This window comes from Podarcis melisellensis, assembly GCF_964234715.1.
Source record: "Podarcis melisellensis genome assembly, chromosome: 6".
Classification (NCBI taxonomy): domain Eukaryota; kingdom Metazoa; phylum Chordata; class Lepidosauria; order Squamata; family Lacertidae; genus Podarcis; species Podarcis melisellensis.
The window spans coordinates 79,290,928-79,308,492 of NC_138538.1; the positions used below are offsets into that span (position 1 = coordinate 79,290,928).

General features: G+C 42.6%; 2 protein-coding genes and 1 long non-coding RNA gene across 3 annotated transcripts in view; 2 read left to right on the top strand and 1 right to left on the bottom strand.

Annotated features, from left to right (window-relative positions):
• The window catches only part of NR5A2 (nuclear receptor subfamily 5 group A member 2), a 302,503-nt gene that overhangs the window by 94,893 nt on the left and 190,045 nt on the right, over positions 1-17,565 (bottom strand). The gene's annotated exons all lie outside the window — the stretch shown is intronic.
• LOC309371910 overlaps positions 1-17,565 on the top strand; it is a 38,696-nt gene that overhangs the window by 12,037 nt on the left and 9,094 nt on the right. Inside the window, exons 2-3 of the long non-coding RNA XR_014169343.1 lie at positions 1,154-1,346; positions 1,822-1,863. This is a non-coding gene — a long non-coding RNA (uncharacterized lncRNA). The remainder of the gene's footprint in view (positions 1-1,153; positions 1,347-1,821; positions 1,864-17,565) is intronic.
• ZNF281 (zinc finger protein 281) lies at positions 6,743-12,264 on the top strand. Its single transcript, XM_081915452.1, has one exon. It carries the CDS (start codon positions 7,107-7,109, stop codon positions 9,882-9,884), a length of 2,778 nt encoding a protein of 925 aa, XP_081771578.1. The 5' UTR covers positions 6,743-7,106; the 3' UTR covers positions 9,885-12,264.

A 17,565-nucleotide genomic window follows, 5' to 3' on the forward strand; every position in this document is an offset into this window, starting at 1 on the left:
AGTCCTATATATGTTGACACATACATCACACTGTTTCCATAAGGCAAGGCTTACTGCCTAGAAAATGTGTTTAGGAGTGCCGTCTAAGCAAAAGCAATTTTGTCACTGACAACACAATTCACTGGAAATTTCCCTTATACAAGGAACATACTCTGAAATGAATGGGAAGCACAGACTAATTCAGCAGTGATGCTTAATGTTGCAATTTTACGTAGCTTTACTTGGGAGGAAGCCCCAGTGAATTAGGTGGAACTTAGTAAACATGTAAAGGACTGCACTGTAATCCTTTCAGGACCTTGATGCTAAACACATTGAGATCCATGAAATCAATGCACAGCATTATTTATATTATCTTTTGTGTAATTTGCTGGCTTTTGCAGAATCAGAGCCCGAAGGAAGCAACAAGAACAAATGGATGATGTGACAATACAATGTATATGAGAAATAATCATTGTGTTCTTTTGTCAGAATATGCTTTTGCTAAATATGCAGCTATAATTATGCCTGCAGGTGCAAAATAACAGTGTTAGATTTGAATAGGTACACTTTTCTGCAAATGTCTAAACTTTTGCAGTGTTTCCTGAGAGTAGATGCACTTTTGTAAAATATTCTTTGGATTATTTCCTCTTGATTTTGAAGTAACTGCAAAATTCTGACAACTGCAAAAAAGAAAAAAGTGCAATAATTTGAAAATGCTTCATGGAGATTTTTAATGTGTTTTACTGGCTGTCTCTTTTTTATATTTAGGAAAAGAAAATGTGTGCAGTGTTGTGTTTCAGATGGCACAAATATACGTACCAAAGAAAATAAAAGTGTCATATAATGGAAGAGAGCTGCTTAATCTGTAACAAGTATCTTTTCATGTATTTATTTCAGAGTCTGTATATGAAAACCAGTAATGTTAAAATAATTGCCAAGACACATGGTTGAAATACATAAATTATTCCTAAAGAGAAATGATGAATAACCTGATTTTGTATTTTTAAAAACTATTATTATGCTATGCCTATGGTTAGCTAAATTTAGCACTGTTTCACACTTCTTGAAGACTTTATTCTGAAAGAGCATTGGGCAGATATTTGGCAAAGACTCGAAATAAATTTAATTAATGTTCCTTTTTATTTTGAAATGCCCTGTTATCTGTTTATTCTAGGGAATGCTAGTTTTTCTTCATGGAAAGTTAATCATTTTGTAAAATATTTTGCATCTGTGAAATGTGTCAATCCAGAAAATCTGTTAAGCCTTTAATGTGTGATCAGAAAGAATTCCTGTATTGTATAGAAAAACTGGCTACATTGGTTCCTAGTTTTGGCTTTAGAATATCAGAAATATGCATCACCAAAAATGTGAGTTTTCCAAGCACAGTGTGTGTGTGTGTGTGTGTGTGTGTGTGTATTACTTGCTCCTATATCTGTTTTGAAATGCAGCAATGAAGTGCTACAATGATGTATTTGCTAACTATTTAAAAATCCAAAGGTATGTTGTTGTTTTTAAAACAACCCCAGTCCAGCATTTCTGATATTTTTATAATGTATGCACTAATAATGAATTTGATATCACATGTAGTATTCTAATTGGCATTCTAGGTCTTGGATGTCTTTTATGCCAAATAGTTTAGCGGCACAGGTATGGTAGGCAATGCACTCCCACGTTATCAAATAAATGCTCAAGGTACAGCTTATAATGTTGAAAAATAGAAAAATAAATTGACCTTGATGAAGTGTGTCTTCTTTTGTCTGTTCCCAGGAAAGTTTATTTCAGGTATTTCTACTGCTGAAATGATTAGAGTTAACAGCTTTTTCCCTCCATTTTATTTTACAGGGTCTCTTCATCTTCCTGATATATGGGGTGTACAACACAGAGGTAAGTCTGCTTAGAGTATCTCAAGGCTGACAGAGTGAATGAGAGAAATGACAGGTTTCTTATCTTGATAACTGAGGGACAAAGTTGGCTTTCCATATGAGTGTCCTACTGCCCTTCATGCTTGGACTAGCTTATATGCATCCCAGCTTACCATTAAACACATACACCCTGAATAAAGGGACAGACTCATTTCTCACAGACATTGACTAATATTTTACTGCTGCTTTTAAGTTTTTGAATTCCTAGTCTCTCTCTTTAACACTTGGCTACACTCGACAGTGTTAAAACTTCCCCAAATCAGGTTGCAGTTTATATGCAGTAAAAGATGGAGTTTCTCATATTGTTTAAAAGGGGGTGGGGGTGTCATTTATATTTTCATAAAGTCTAAAGTAATAGCATTGATCAGCATGCAAATCCAGCAGGATACATTACTTGTAGCCTTTTACATATGCTATCGACTTGGGGTTTTTTTTCATTACTCCTTCATTGTTTTGTGAGAATGGCAGACAGCCTTCTGCAAGTTGATTTGATCATCTCTGTTTGCAGATAAAAGAGCAGAGTTAAACCTTTCATTGCTAATCAGCCGGAGAAGTTACTTTTGAAATGCATAAGAGATTGCATAGATTCAAGATTGCACATTTTCAGCTCCTAGATAGCTTTAGGATCAAAAATTTAAATTATTTCTAATGTTATTTAACTAAAGCTGGTAGATTTTTTTTGGAGGGGGAATAACTTTCAGCCAAATGTAAGTCCCACTGAATTCAACAGGACTTACTCCCAACTAATATATGCATAGAAGCTTAATTGCAACCATTGCTCAGCATAACAAAAATCTGTAAACTGTTTACGCTAAAACAGTAAAAATGTAACATTCAATAAAATTTCCTAAATAGGAGATAGAAACAAAATGCAACCGTACAATACCACAAATAAAACTAACCAGTATATAAAAATAAAAATAACCCAGAACTAAAGAGTTGGAGACCAGGAACGTTTGGGTAAATTAATATGTACTTAAGAGGTTTTTAAAGGTCATTAGTGTATTCTTATGAATTTCATTAAGGGGGGCACTGCAGAGGGTGGATACTATTACTGAGAAGGCCTGCATCTGTGTTTTCATGGAACAACCAGCATAGTCTCCTTGGACGATCTCAAAGATTGTCTTGGTCTGTACCAGGGGATCTTGGTCCCAAGCTGTTTAGGGCTTTAAATGTCAATCACAAAATCTTGCACTGGGCTGCCAGTGCAGATCTTTCAACATCAGTATAATATGTGTCAATCTGGGTGTCCTGCTAACTATAACACTTTGCACAGCTTTTGAACTGGGCACAAGAACACCCCACAAACTGCACATGATGGTAGTCTAATTGAGAGATTATCAATAGTATGGACAATCACAGCAAGAATATCTCTGTTCAGGAACTGGAACAGTTGACACACCAACCAAAGCTGGTAAAATTCACCTGGACGTGTAGTGGCAGCAGTGGATCTAGAAGCATCCCCCAAACTACACACCTCCTCCTTCAGAGAGAGTGCATCTTTTCACAACCCAGTTCCACACCTGGGATCCACCCATCCATAAGGTCTTGTCAGGACTCAGTAGCAATGTATTAGCTACCATCCAGCCCATGGCTATATCCAGGCATGCAAAACCTCTCCTAATCTGGATACAGCAATACAGAGAAACAGAGCTGGGTATCATGAGCATTCTGGTGCCACCCTGGCAGCTTCATATAGTTATTAAGTAGCATTTGGAATAAAATCATGCTCTGGTGCCGTGTAGTTAAATTGTCAGGAGACACAGTCTTTCAATAGTACTCTCATGAATTGATGCTAGGAGCAAAACCACTACCACTAATCACCAACTCAGAGGCAGTCAGGAGGACATTCAATAGGAGAATCAGTAGGGTTGCGTTCCCCCATCCATCTGAAGAAAATCTATCAGGGTGGCCAGAGCTGATTAGGTCCTAAAATGGGTGGAACCCAGACTGAAATGGGTCAAGATAATAAGTTTCAAGAGCATATGCAGTTGAACCTCCAGCAACCTAGATTCCTTTTTTCAGGAGTGGCCACACCAACTCCTTCAAGGCACGGGGGAACATTCCATTACACTTAAGTGCAAAAAGTTTATTATATGTACCATATTTAGCAGCCAGCAGTGTTATCAACTTGAACTAGAATCTCTGGATTAGATTTTGATATCATTGCTGGTTAATGACAGAAGCCACTGCAGAAGAGTTTTATTTATTGAAGTGGCTTACGTTAAATTATAAGAACGATAAGTATCAATAACAATTATGCAATAAAAAATACACATGTGGAAAAGAAACATTTTTGTGTTTCTGCTGCTTCTACCCTGTGTTAAGGGCAAAATGGTTCTGCAGAGGTTTGGGAGGTGGGGACCACCATTTGCTAGATGGTGTCATCATCTCACCAAACTGTTTCTATTTCTTCTCTCCTTCCCTTGGGGCAAGCCTTCCTGTTTATAAGTAATGTGATTAAATATAGATATCTGTGCCTGAACCATAGTCAGAAATGTTGTGAGGAGGACTAAGGTTCCATGGGATGGTGTGCAGAACATGCAGAATCTGAATACAAAATATCCAGAATCTAAATACAGGTAGCCAGTAGCCTAATAGATTACAGGCTATTTAATAACACTATATTCAGTTTTATAACATCAAAAACTTCATCACTGCTGTTCTGCTACTGAAGTAGACTCCTTGTGCAACAGAACTTTTCCCTCCCCTCCTCTCTTCTGCAGCCTCATGTGCACCCTAAAAATCTGCCACAGATGGCTGTCCCTCTGGAGCAGATGTTGGGGTCTCACAGAGAGAGGAAGCGTAAGTCTCGTTGCTTGAGTAATGCCCGTGCTTTGTACTCAACTGCCAGAATGCTGAAAGACAGGATTCTGTGTCCATGTCTCCCCATCCCATATCTCCATAAGGGCTAGAAACTTATTAAAATGACCACAAATACAGAGCATCACACCAGAAAATGTTGACCCTGTGGCTATGGTGCAGAAAGAGTAATATAAATATTTATATGTGATCTGAGCATAATGAATATACATCCAAATTTTTTGAATATCAGATCTAACACAGTCTTTCATATGCCCCACATTCTTTCATACGCTTTTGTCTATAAAATTTCAAGATCTGAAAAATGCAATCATGTGAGTTTTGCTTGGCTGTGCAGATGATTAGAACATCTATCTATCATCTATCTATCTATCTATCTATCTATCTATCTATCTATCTATCTATCTATCTATCATCTTAAGAGTAACAACAAAGACTGAGTATTAAAAATTCATAATGAAAAGTACTCCCTCCCATAAATGAATTGGGAATAATTTTGACACAGCTATTTGGTGGTATGATGAGTGTTTAACACTTTAGAATTCAAGCACTTTCATAATTCTGAAGACAGATACTTTTTGGTCTATCAAATAATTGTGTTAAAATTGTTTTTAACGATTTCCTGGTGACATGTTCAAGCTTGAAACATTGGGAGTTGGTATCCTTTAGTAAAGATTGTTGATACCTACCTCAGATCTGTGTTGTCACTTCGTTGCCATTTCCCCTAATTTTACAGATGTTTAATTTGAAAGTGAAGAAGGATAAGCATATTATTTGCACAACTTGCCTCCACTCCCATCTATTGTATAGGAAGAAATGGCACCGTGAAACTGTATTAACAGTGAACCCTATTTGAGCATTGAGCCAGAATAATTTACATTGCAACCCTATGCATGACAACTCAGAAGCCAGTGAGCATAGGATTTCAGCCTTGCTGTTTTAAAACTGCAGAACAGCTGGAAATGGAGCCTATAGATTCCCCCCCCCCTTTAAACCCTATTTTCATTATCTATGCAACTGTGCCATATGCACTGGGGGTGGGGGAACCTGGCATATCTTGCTAAAGGGTTTTAATTTTCAAAATGGACACGGCATGCTATATGCAGTTGTCTCCAAAGAAAAAGATGGGGGCAATTCATCTGTTGACTATGGATTTTCACATCTCATATATTTTATTTAAAGAAGCGTGTTTGCAGACTTGATTTGGAGAACCTAAGTGGCAGGGAACTAAGGGAACGCCTTGGTTTCCACCAGGTGCAGAGGAACGCGGGAGATTTCACAACTTCCACTGGCTATCTGATCTATTGCTCCATTCTGGCCTTGCGGGCAGGAAGCATTTCCCGGTATCCCCTTGAACCCGCAGGCAGCCTTTTCAACATTCAAGCCGATATCTGGCTTACTAAACAGCCGCGAGCGACGAAAGGTTCGCCTTCTCCCTATTTGGTTCCCCCGCCCCGCCATTCATTCTTTATAGCTGAAACCCAGACCTGAAATCGCACCAGGCGCACATTTTTATTGGGGCGTGGGGTGTACTTAGGTCTCACTGAAACCAGCGGGGCTTAACTTTTACCATGGCAGGGATCAGAACCCAATAGTCCCCCCCCCGAATGTGGACCCATTGCCCCAATCTGTACAGTATTATCTAGACGCGTCAACTCGCGTGTGCGCGCGTACACACGATACTGAAACTGTGCTTATGTAACCTACGCAGCCCCGTGCCCATTGACACCCCCACTGCGACCCACAGAGAAACAACTGTTATTTATTCTGGTGGGGGGCTGAGGGGGGCACTGGCTGGTCCCCGTGCCTCTTCTGAGTAGGTGCCCGGCGGGAAACGCGGCCCGACCGTGAGGTAACGCGCGCGAGGGAGGAGGGGGGGCGGGAAAGGAGCGCAAGGAAGAGAGACGCGCAAGGGGGTCCCACTCGCGCCTGCGCCCTTCCCGCCTTCCCCACCGCCGGCGCCGCCGCGGCTGCTACCCTGACTGGGCAATCTTTCCCGGCATGCCCCGCGTGGCGCATGGGCAGTGCGGGGCCTTTCCAGCGAGAGGGGGGGCGGCTCTGCTAATTCCATTGTGGAGCGGAGACGGCGATATTTTTAACTGGAGGCGGCGGAGAAAGCGGCGGCGGAGGCGGCGAGGCTGGGCCGGGTGGGGCCGAGCGGCGGACGCGAAGGAGAAGAAGAAGAAGGATGCTCCGGGCGGCGAGCGGGCGCTGAGGAGCGGAGAGAGAGGGCCGGGCCGGCCAGCCGGGCAGCCGGGTGAGTGACTGCAAAGCGAGCGGGGTCTTGCGGCAAGAGCCGCCCCAGAGGGCCGCGCCTCCCCTTCGTCGCCTTCGCCCTCCTTTCCTCCTCCGCTGCTCCTTTTTCCCGGCCCCGAGGGGGACATGAAGCTCGGCAGCGGCTTCCTGGGAGGCGGCGGCGGCGGCTCTTCTTCCTCCTCCTCCAAGAGGGCGGCGATGGAGCCCACCTTCCCCCCCAGCATGGTCATGTTCAACCACCGCCTGCCGCCCGTCACCAGCTTCACCCGGCCGGCCGCGCCCCCGCAGCATTGCGGGCTGGCTTTGGCCTCCGCCTCGTCCGCCAACTCATCGTCCTCGTCCGCCGCCTCGTCGTCGTCGTCTTCCTCCTCCTCCTCTTCCACCGCGACCACCGTAACTGCCGCCGAGCCCCCCGCCCCACCACCGCCGCCGCCTCCTCCTCCTCCTCACCCTCAGGGCATGACTTTCAAGAAAGAGCCGGCGGGGGGCTTCCCTCTCACGGCCTCCTCGTCGTCGTCCCAGCGGGGCTCCTGGGGCTTCTTCCACTCGCTCATGAATATCAAGCAGGAGAAGCCCAGCGACCAGGAGGAAGAGGAGCAGCAGCAGCAGCAACAACAGCACCACCACCATCACCACCACCACCACTATGGGGGCCTCTTTGGGATAGCCGGGGAAGAGAGGCACCCCAACCTTGTAGGCGGCGGGAGCGGAGTGGAAGGGGCCAGCCAGAGCGTGATCCAAGACCTCAGCCTCTTCCACCACCTGCACCATCACCCCCACAGAGGAGACTTGCTGCTGGGCATCCGAGGTGGCGGCGGCGAGGTGGGTGTTGGTGGCTCGGACGAGCCCAAGCTTGACGCCCAGGCCAGGAAGATGAAGAGGCCAAAGTCGGAATCTCAGGGAATCAAAGCCAAGAGGAAGCCGAGCGTTTCGTCCAAGCCCCTTGCGGCGGGAGATGGAGAAGCTGCCATGCTGTCCCCTAGCCAGAAACCTCATGTCTGTGAGCACTGCAGCGCTGCTTTCAGGAGCTCCTACCACCTGCGCAGGCATGTGCTTATCCATACCGGCGAGAGGCCTTTCCAGTGTAGCCAGTGCAACATGGGTTTCATTCAGAAGTATTTGCTGCAGAGGCACGAAAAGATCCACAGCAGGGAGAAGCCGTTTGGGTGCGACCAGTGCAGTATGAAGTTCATCCAGAAGTATCACATGGAGAGGCACAAGAGGACGCACAGCGGAGAAAAGCCATACAAATGTGAAACCTGCCAGCAGTATTTTTCAAGGACTGATAGACTGTTGAAGCACAGACGTACATGTGGAGAAGCCATAGGGAAAGCAGGTGCTGGAATGGATCCTGGGCCATCAAACCATAGCATGGGCAACTTGTCTATGTTGTCTCAGGGAAATACAGGTTCGTCAAGGAGAAAAAGCAAAGCAAAATGTGTATCCACTGAAAACAAAGAGCATAAGCCTACTCATAAAGTATCTGACTCTCAGATTGCATCTAATATGACCTTGCAGAATTATGCGGTGGAGATTCCTATAGTGTCTTCCAGTGGTGGCTTAATTGGCACTGGGATAGAAGAACTGCAGAAAAAGGTGCCAAAATTAGTCTTTAAAAAAGGAAACAGGAAAGGTACAGACAAGAGTTTTCTTAACTTTGTGTCACCATTACCAGACCTTCTTGGTCAAAAACAGTTGTCTGGAAAACCAAGTGGCTCTCTTGGCATAGTCGCAAATACCAGTGTGGATGCTATTGGCCTCCTTCAAGCTGCAAATAGTAAACCAGGTCAAATAAGTAGCAATTATGACGATGCCATGCAATTTTCAAAGAAAAGAAGATACTTGCAAACTGCCAGCAGTAACAGTGCCTTTTCTATAAATGTTGGGCATATGGCCTCCCAACCGTCTGTAATACAGTCTGCAGGTGTGAGTGTTATGGACAGTGAAACCCCGTTATCTCTTATTGATTCATCATCTCTAAATGCTGACATCAAATCTTGCCACGATAAGTCTGGCATTCCTGATGAAGTCTTGCAAAGTCTTTTAGAGCAGTACTCTCACAAATCAGAAGGCCAGAAGGAAGATCCCTTCAGCATTACTGAACAGCGTGTGGACTTACATGCCTCAGGAGAACATACAGAGATGGTTCAAGAGGAGAACTTGAGCCCCAGCTCCCAAACAGCTTCAAATGACAAAGCAAACATGTTGCAAGAATACTCAAAATACCTCCAGCATGCTTTTGAAAGAACAACTAATAGCACTGGTTTTGCTTTTGGACCCAGTTTCCAATTTGTAAGTTTGTCTTCAAGCCTTCATAACCATACTTTGTTTCAAGACAAACAAATATACACTACATCTCCACTTGAGTGTGGTTTCAGCCAATCTGTTACCTCAGTGTTGCCATCTGCATTGTCAAAGCCTCCTTTTGGGATGTTGCTTGGATCTCAGCCAGGTTTTTATTTATCTGCTTTGGAAGCAACACATCAACAGTTGACTCCTTCACAAGAACTAGATGATCTGATAGACTCCCAGAAGAACATAGACACTTCATCAGGCTATCAGTCCACGCCTCAAAAATTGAATAGCCAGAAGGAACAAAAAAATCTAGAATCTTCATCAAGCTTTCCACTTCCTTCTCAGGAACTAGCTAACCAGATAGATCCCCAGAAGGACCTAGAGCATCGAGCAACATACCAGATAGAGACCTTTGCACAAGCATTTGGTTCTCAGTTTAAGACGGGCAGCAGGGTGCCAATGACTTTCATTGCTAACTCTAATGGGGAAGTGGACCATAGAGTAAGGACTTCAGTGTCAGATTTCTCAGGGTATACAAATATAATGTCTGATGTAAGTGAGCCATGTAGTACAAGAGTAAAGACCCCAACTAGCCAAAGTTATAGGTAAAGTTCCAAGTATGACTAGGCTTGGGGGTGGTCTTAATGTATTAGTTTTATTTTGATAACACTGCCATTGGAATGTTTCTACACGATCCTAATACAAATAATGTAACACGCCCTTTCAATGCAACTTTTCATATTTAGTTTTTGTTAAAGTAACTTTAGATCAGTTTGTATTATGGTTTTTAAATCAGATTAATAGACTTGATACTTCACTTTTTTGTTGTTGTTCATGTGACAGTGTTTAGCAATCAAACTTACCTATTTAGATTGTCAGGGAATAGCCCAAAAAGTTGAAAGTGCAAAAAAGGGAAAAAACGAAAGAAAAAAACACACAAAAAACCTTTGTTCCTAGGATTAAGGTTTATTTTAATTGCTTTACTCTCAGGAAAATGTAATGAAGCAAGGGGATTCTGTGCACTTTTGGTGTATTGGAGTTTCCAATTTACAAATAAGTGGCAAATCTACTTCACCATTTAACAAAGGGATTTTAAGACATCAGAAATTGCTGTCTCATATCTGGGTGATACAAAAATTCTGAGAACTTAGCTACCTACAGCTTGTTATAGTTGTTAACATACTTCTTTATTTCTTCTTCTAGATGATGATACTCATTCCAGACTGGTGGGATAGTCTCAGATCCTTGGTATAAGCCTGGAATGATAGCTTTAATAATAACAATAATGTCCACCCCATTTTCCCCTGAAGGCTGTGATTTTATAAAGAGATTTTAGCGGCATAATCCTCAAGAGGAGTTTTAAAGTGCCATTTTGATGTCATTGGAACCCCAATCTGAAATTGCAGTCTTAATTTATATACTTTTTGGGAATGCATTATTTATTAAATATGGGGTTTTTTAAATAAAAAAATATCCCCAATTGGCTACCAATCCCTCTCTTCCCCCTACTTAAATATTCCTGTTTAGTGTCTTGGGTCTTTTTCCTTTTTCATCCATTTTCAATGCCAAGCTCACCCTCCATGGTTTGTGATCCTTTCCAAGTTCCTTTTAGCTCAACAGCTGGAATTTTAGAAGATTTACATTCCAGAAGATTGCATAACTTATTATGTGTTTTCTGATGTCTTGTGGCATCAAAAGTTGAACAATTTTTAAAAGGCGAATGCTCCTATTTTAGAAGGCCATAAAGGTTTCCTTAGAAGATACGATAAGAAAAAAATACTCAGTTGTACATAAAGAGGTCCTCCAAAGTGCATTGGGATCTACTAGCTTAGTCAACCATGCCCACATGCAGTCTTGAGTATTTTGGGGGGTGGGGGTGGGGTTAAGATTACATGTGGCTAAATGATGTGTAGAAGGACAATGAGGTTGGCCTAAATGTATGAACCATGTGACCAATATGTACGTGGTTTATTGTAACCAGAATCTCCAAGGAATTGTTGCTCAAATTCATGTATATTTTGTGGTACATTATTTATGATATGTGAATCTTGATTAGAGCCTGTGGAGCCACGGAAACCTATAGAAAACTTAGTGGCTATTTTAAAAACTGCTAAAAAGCAGTTGCACTGCCCAGAACCACTTTTTTTTTGCAGATGTATTTTTTTCCCTAATTAGTTTTTTTAATGTAATTTTGGTGATGTTTCCGCAGATTTTTAAAAATGTACTTTTGGTGATGTTTCTGTCTTGCGTACTTTCTGAAGGCAGAAAAGTACCAGTGGTTGTTTGCAGTCTTATTGTGTAATTGGCCTTTTGCAGGCTTCCATGTATAATAAAGTAATTAACATTGTACAAGTGTAAAACACTTCTGTTACGAAGATGGTGTTAAAAGAACTATGAATTCTTAAATTGTTACAAAATGTTAAAACATACCAGTTTTCTCTTCCCCCTACCCACCAAATCAACCTGAACACTATTTCACCAAATGAACCACCACATTTATTACTAATGCATAATTAATTAAATCCCACTTATTAAAACTTGATATGTACTTGATTATGTATTTTCCATTCTTCAAAATAGTGCTGTTAATTTCCCCTGCCATCTAGGCATAGAGCACAACTTATCAAGGGATGGAGTGTACTTTAACCACTGTGTTGTTCTACTATGGGTTTTTTAATTTGGTTTTTAAGTATTTTGTTCCACAGCGGTTATGGTTTTATTTTCTTTTATATTGTGTATACTGGATAGTGTGTATGTTCTGGGATTGTTTGCTTTAGACTGTGACCAATTAAAAATGCTATTCACAAAAATCTAAGGAAAAAAGATGTTGTATTATCTATCCCGTTACACCTCTGGCTTTGTTAAGAAAATTCCGTAAAATGTTTTTAAACTAAATTGCTGGAACAATAGAAGGATAACTTGCTTGCTTTTAAAGGTATTTTTATTGTAAAACTTCTTTAGGTGAACAATAAAAACACTCTTTTCGTTACTTTGAGATTTATTTATTTTTTTGTATTCTGTGATGTCTGGGTTGGACATTTTCTATTTGATGATGTTATTTTGAATTAATGACAGGTTAAATCCAACTTCTGTCCACACAACAAAACTTCCTTTTCTACTCCCTGCACCGACCCCAGATCTGCCCTGGAGGTTTGGGGGCACCCCAGAGCAGATTTGGTGTAGGGGCAGGAGAGGGAGGGGAAATTCTGTTGTGTGAGCAAAAGCTATTCTGCTCACACAGTGACTTAGTTGGGAAGAAACCTAGATCAGTTCTGGCTCCGTGGGAACTTGTTGAAAGTTGGGGTCTAAATCGTGGGGTTCTTCATTTGAATCTTAAGTTGGATCTTTAACCATGTGCAACTAGGTGAAGTGGACGTACAACCTTTCTCAGATCCAGCAACACAGAACTTTTAAAATGTAAAATCCCAAAAAAAGGCTGAGAGGTGAAGAGCTAGATTCAGTTTCAGTTGCTTCCCCAGACCCACCATAAAACTTTTGGAGGTCTTAGTTCTTAGAAAGAGATTCCATGTCTGCAGCTTCAGCTGTTTGGTGCATGCTTCCATTGGATCGGTGTGCACAGGTTTAATGCCCAAATCAAGAATGATGCAACTGGTTGTACATGCTCAAGAGATATTGGACTTCTGTTTCTCAAATACACTGGGGAATTTTTTTAAAAAGTTGTTTGTGATCCACGATATGGGAAGGGGGTCTACTGCAAAAAGTTATTCCAAGCCTTTTTTGGTATGCCTAAAGTAGTACTTACTATCCCACCCAGTTTGCTTTAGTCTGTATATAACAGTGTTTCCCAACCGGTGTTCCGCGGCACACTAGTGTGCCGCGAGACGTTGCCTGGTGTGCCGTGGGAGGGAGGCGGGCGAGTCGGGCGGCGAGAGGCCTTAGGCGCCCTGCAGAAAGGCGTCCTCTTTGTGGGTGGGTTCTCCCCCCTCCCTTAGCGCATCGTATTTAGTTGGGGATTCTTGAGAGGGGGGCGGGGGCGCGCTGGCCCCGAGCGGAACAGACGCGCCGTCGTCCCCACCTCCCTCTCCTCAGTAGCTCCGAGCCGACTGACTGAGGGTGGGACGCGGCCAGCGGCGTCCTCTCTCTCTCTCTCCGCCTCCCAGCACCGCTTTTCCCGAGGCGGGCGCGCGCCTAAGGCTGAATGGGAGCAGTCTGGAGGCTTGGCGGCCTCTCAGCGGCTCATGACGGGCGTCCCCGAGGCGGGAGGTGCTGAGCAGGGGCTCTGCGAGAGGGCGCGAGGGATGCGTGGTGGTGCCTGCGCGCGCGTGACTTAAGAGGGCGACCTGCTGCCTCTCCTCTCTCTCCCCTCCCTCCCCTCATGGGCACAGAGTCCCCGGCACAGCTTGGCGCTACTACAGCTACAGCTGCTGCTGCTGCTCCTGCTTGGATGAAGGCGGCTGCTTCTTCCTAACGCCCAGCCTCTGAGGGACCGCAGTCTCCCGCCCTTTTTTTTTTTTTTTGGGGCGGGATGCTGAGGTAAAGGATCCCCTCGCGCGCGGGTGGGCATCTCTTTGGGCAGGGCGCGTGTGGAGGCTTAAGGTGGGGAGTGTGGAGGGGTTACCGCTTGTGAGGGGAGGGTTCATATTGTATTGGGCTGCGGTGTGGGCGACACGGCTCTCCAATGGCCAGCCCGCGGAGGAACATTGAGTTGGAGCATTTCGAGGAGAGGGACAAAAGGCGCACTGAATAAAGTATTTTATAATTTTTCATATTTCTGTTTACTTACTATTTCATAATAAAGTAATTATAAAATACTTTCTTTGTGTTTATTTGATTCCTATTAAAGAGAGTTACTTTATATATAGTCAATATAGGCACAGAGTTAATTTTTTAAACATTTTCTAATGGTGGTGTGCCTCGAGATTTTTTTCATGAAACAAGTGTGCCTTTGCCCAAAAAAGGTTGGGAAACACTGGTATATAATAATAATAATAATAATAATAATAATAATAATAATAATAATAATAATAATAATGCTTTTAAAGTGTTTCACATATAGAATCTTGTACTCTTTAAAAACAACCCTCAAGGTTAGGTCAGTGTTATATTTTTATTCAAAAACACATCCCACCTTTCCATTAAAAGCACTCAAGGTGGTTCCTATAAAATATTGAACCGATAAAACAACAAAAGAAACTTACTTTTGTATCATGTGACATACAGAAGTAAGATTTGAACTGGGGATTCCATGCTCGATCTTGGTCACTAAAATTACATCAGAGTGAAATGTTTTCTGAAAAGACTTACTTCCAGAAGCTAGAGTGGCTTAAAGTATTTTTTCTTCAGTATGTTTGAAGTAAAGATTGTAAGTCTGGCTGCAAAAATGGCAAATGATTGCATTATCACAATCGGTGTATGCTCCAAATTCATATAAATGACTACTTCTCAGCTGTTCAGTTGTATTTCAGGATGAAGAGCTGAGCAGAGAACAAAAACAAAATTTTAGAAGAAGAAGATTCACAAGGCTTTTGTAAGGAGGGAAAACAAGTTTATCTGAGCTTTTGAAGAAGACTTTTTCAACAGTTATTTCTCTTCTTTCCCATTCTGTCCCATTTAGAAGATAGACTAGCTGCAGCCTAACTTTGCAGTTATAAGTGGAACTAATAACTGCACAGTCTAATAACTTCACTGCACTGCTTTGTGCTTTGCTCAAAAAGTACCAGAATCAAGGGCAGAATTGCTTTAAATATTTGGACGCTACCTGAAGAGCATATAAATTAGAATAGGCTGGAAAGTAATCTAGTGTGTTCTGCCCTAACATTCATTGTTTTACTGGATTTTAGCATCAGCAACCTGGTTGGGCAGTCTGTAAGCAACCCAAATTGGAAATGATCTCCTAGGGTCATCAGAGAAGCGGGCGTAAACTAAAATGGTTGTTAGCATTTTCGCTCTTGAATGCTAAGAAAGCAGCTTATAAGAAGGCTATGACTGGCCCAATCAGTGGTCTATTCCATGGGTAGGCAAACTAAGGCCCGGGGGCCGGATCCGGCCCAATCGCCTTCTCAATCCAGTCCGCGGACAGTCCGGGAATTGGCATGTTTTTACATGAGTAGAATATGCGTGTTTATTTAAAATGCATCTCTGGGTTATTTGTGGGGCATAGTAATTCGTTCATCCCCCCCCCCCAATATAGTCCGGCCCCCGAACAAGGCCTGAGAAACAGTGGACCAGCCCCCTGCTGAAAAAGTTGACTGACCCCTGGCTATTCCAATGAAGCAACCTGTCTGGCAGTGGAAAAACAGATTTCTTTGTGAGCTTCACAGGCAGACGATGGTGACAATATCTGTCTGGGATTCCAAAGTATTCAGTGCCTGAAAACTGGATCGCATCTCTGGCTGAGCCAATTAGGATCTTCCATGTATCCACCCGTTCCCCTTTAAAAGCTCTCTGTGTTAGATGACATTGCAACATCTAGTGGCAGTGAGTTCCTTGGTATGATTAAACACCTTCAGCCAACGACTCTGGCTTTTTATATTTTGAGAGTCTGAATAATTGTTCCCCTATTGACTGTGCGGGTTCACAAGGCATATATCCAGTCACCAGATTAATTTTAGTTGCTCCAGCTTCACTGTGCAATATTCTTAATGCAGGCACACAATGACCTAATAATCATCCCTTGTAGTGTTATACAGTTTATTTCATCAATTTATTTACTTCTTCTAATCAAGGCAGAATGCTGAAAATGATACAGGGTAAGTTGGAAATGGACCAAAACTTTGTGTAAATATTTTTAAAGGTTTATGTTTTGTTTTAATACTATTTAAGAGAGCTTGTATGCCACTTAATTGTAACTAAAATCTCTAAGCAGTTTACCAAAAAAGTTGTAACTTTAACTTTTAAAACCAAGCAGTCCGTGCTGTTGTTCAAAGTGAATGATAGTTTCTTTTCTGACTTCTTTTCCATCTTCTTGGTCTTCCTTCTCTAACTCCCCTTCTATATATTGCAGCATAAAAATGCTTCACCTGAGTATTCTTAATTAAAAATTTGGCTTTAATATCAATTCCGCGTGATATTAGCCTAGGGGGATTTTAGCTCCGTTACTCATCCCCTGAAAGGTTAGAACCTCTCGTTTTTATGAGATTGCAATCAATTTCTGAGCAGATGAGTTCAAATCTGACTTTTGCAGAGACTCGGGATACATTTGTGCACTGGAGAATGTATTTTTATTTCCATCTTCATTACTATTCAAATCAATTTATTTTTAGTGGTACATGGTAAGCTCAATAAGAATGTTAAAAGGCCAAATATTTTTGCACTATTATGCAGGTGCAGCTAAAGCTTTATGTGGTGAGCTGAAAGCCTGAGTTTCTTCTCATTATAGTGTAAGAAAATCTCCAGTGGACGAGTGTGTTGAACAAGATTGCCTCTAAGGTCTTGGTTGGCAACTCATTTTTAACCTACTGGCTCACTCCCTTTGGAGACCAGAGAGAGGCAAAAGTTAACCATTTTCTTCCCGGGCTGACCAGCGAAGGTGGTCTTGGCAGTGAGTGAATCACTTGCTGTGAGATCCAAGCAAAGGATGGCCTTTGAACAACTGAGCCTCTTAAGGGGGGGGAGCCAGGATGCATCTCCATACCAGTTGCTGGGAATTGCAGGTGAGGGTACTATTCTGCTCAGGTTCTGCTTGCAGGCATCACATGGCTACTGCGAGAACAGAGCGCTTTTTGGTCTGATGCAGAAGGCCTCCTCTTTTATGTTGCACTTGTAAATGGGAGAAAGCGACTGATGCAGCTCTAGGGAGAGATGGGGAGGCACATGCAGATATATATGTGTGGGGCTGGCTGGAAGGGCGCCATTTACTGACTTCTTGCTTAGACACACTAAAAATTTAGATCTGCTGAGTGTTGTGCTTGTTCCTCAATAAAGTAGACTTTTACGATCCTAGCAGGGTTAATCTGCATGCAAAAACCTTTCCCTAGACACTGGATAGCTCAGCTGATTAGAGCATGGTGCTGGTAACGCCAAGGCCACAGGTTTGATCCCCATATCAGGCAGCTGCATATTCCTGCACCGGACATTTTAAAGCAGAGTTTGGATGGCCATCTGTCACGGACACTTTGGTTGAGATTCCTGCATTGCAGAGGGGTTGGACTAGATGATCCATAGGGCCCAACTCTACAATTCAGCGATTGATTCAATTATCAGTATCATTGGGTAAATTAGGTAATGTTTTGCGTTTCATTTCTTTCAATACAGGGTGCCTTTGGGTAAAGTGCTTCCTGGAGAGCCACTTCATCAGTGGATCCCAGTGGGCAGCAGCAGCGTTCTCAGA

Excerpts from the sequence above, each read along its gene's own strand:
- ZNF281 (XM_081915452.1), top strand. The coding sequence starts at position 7,107 with ATGAAGCTCGGCAGCGGCTTCCTGGGAGGCGGCGGCGGCGGCTCTTCT.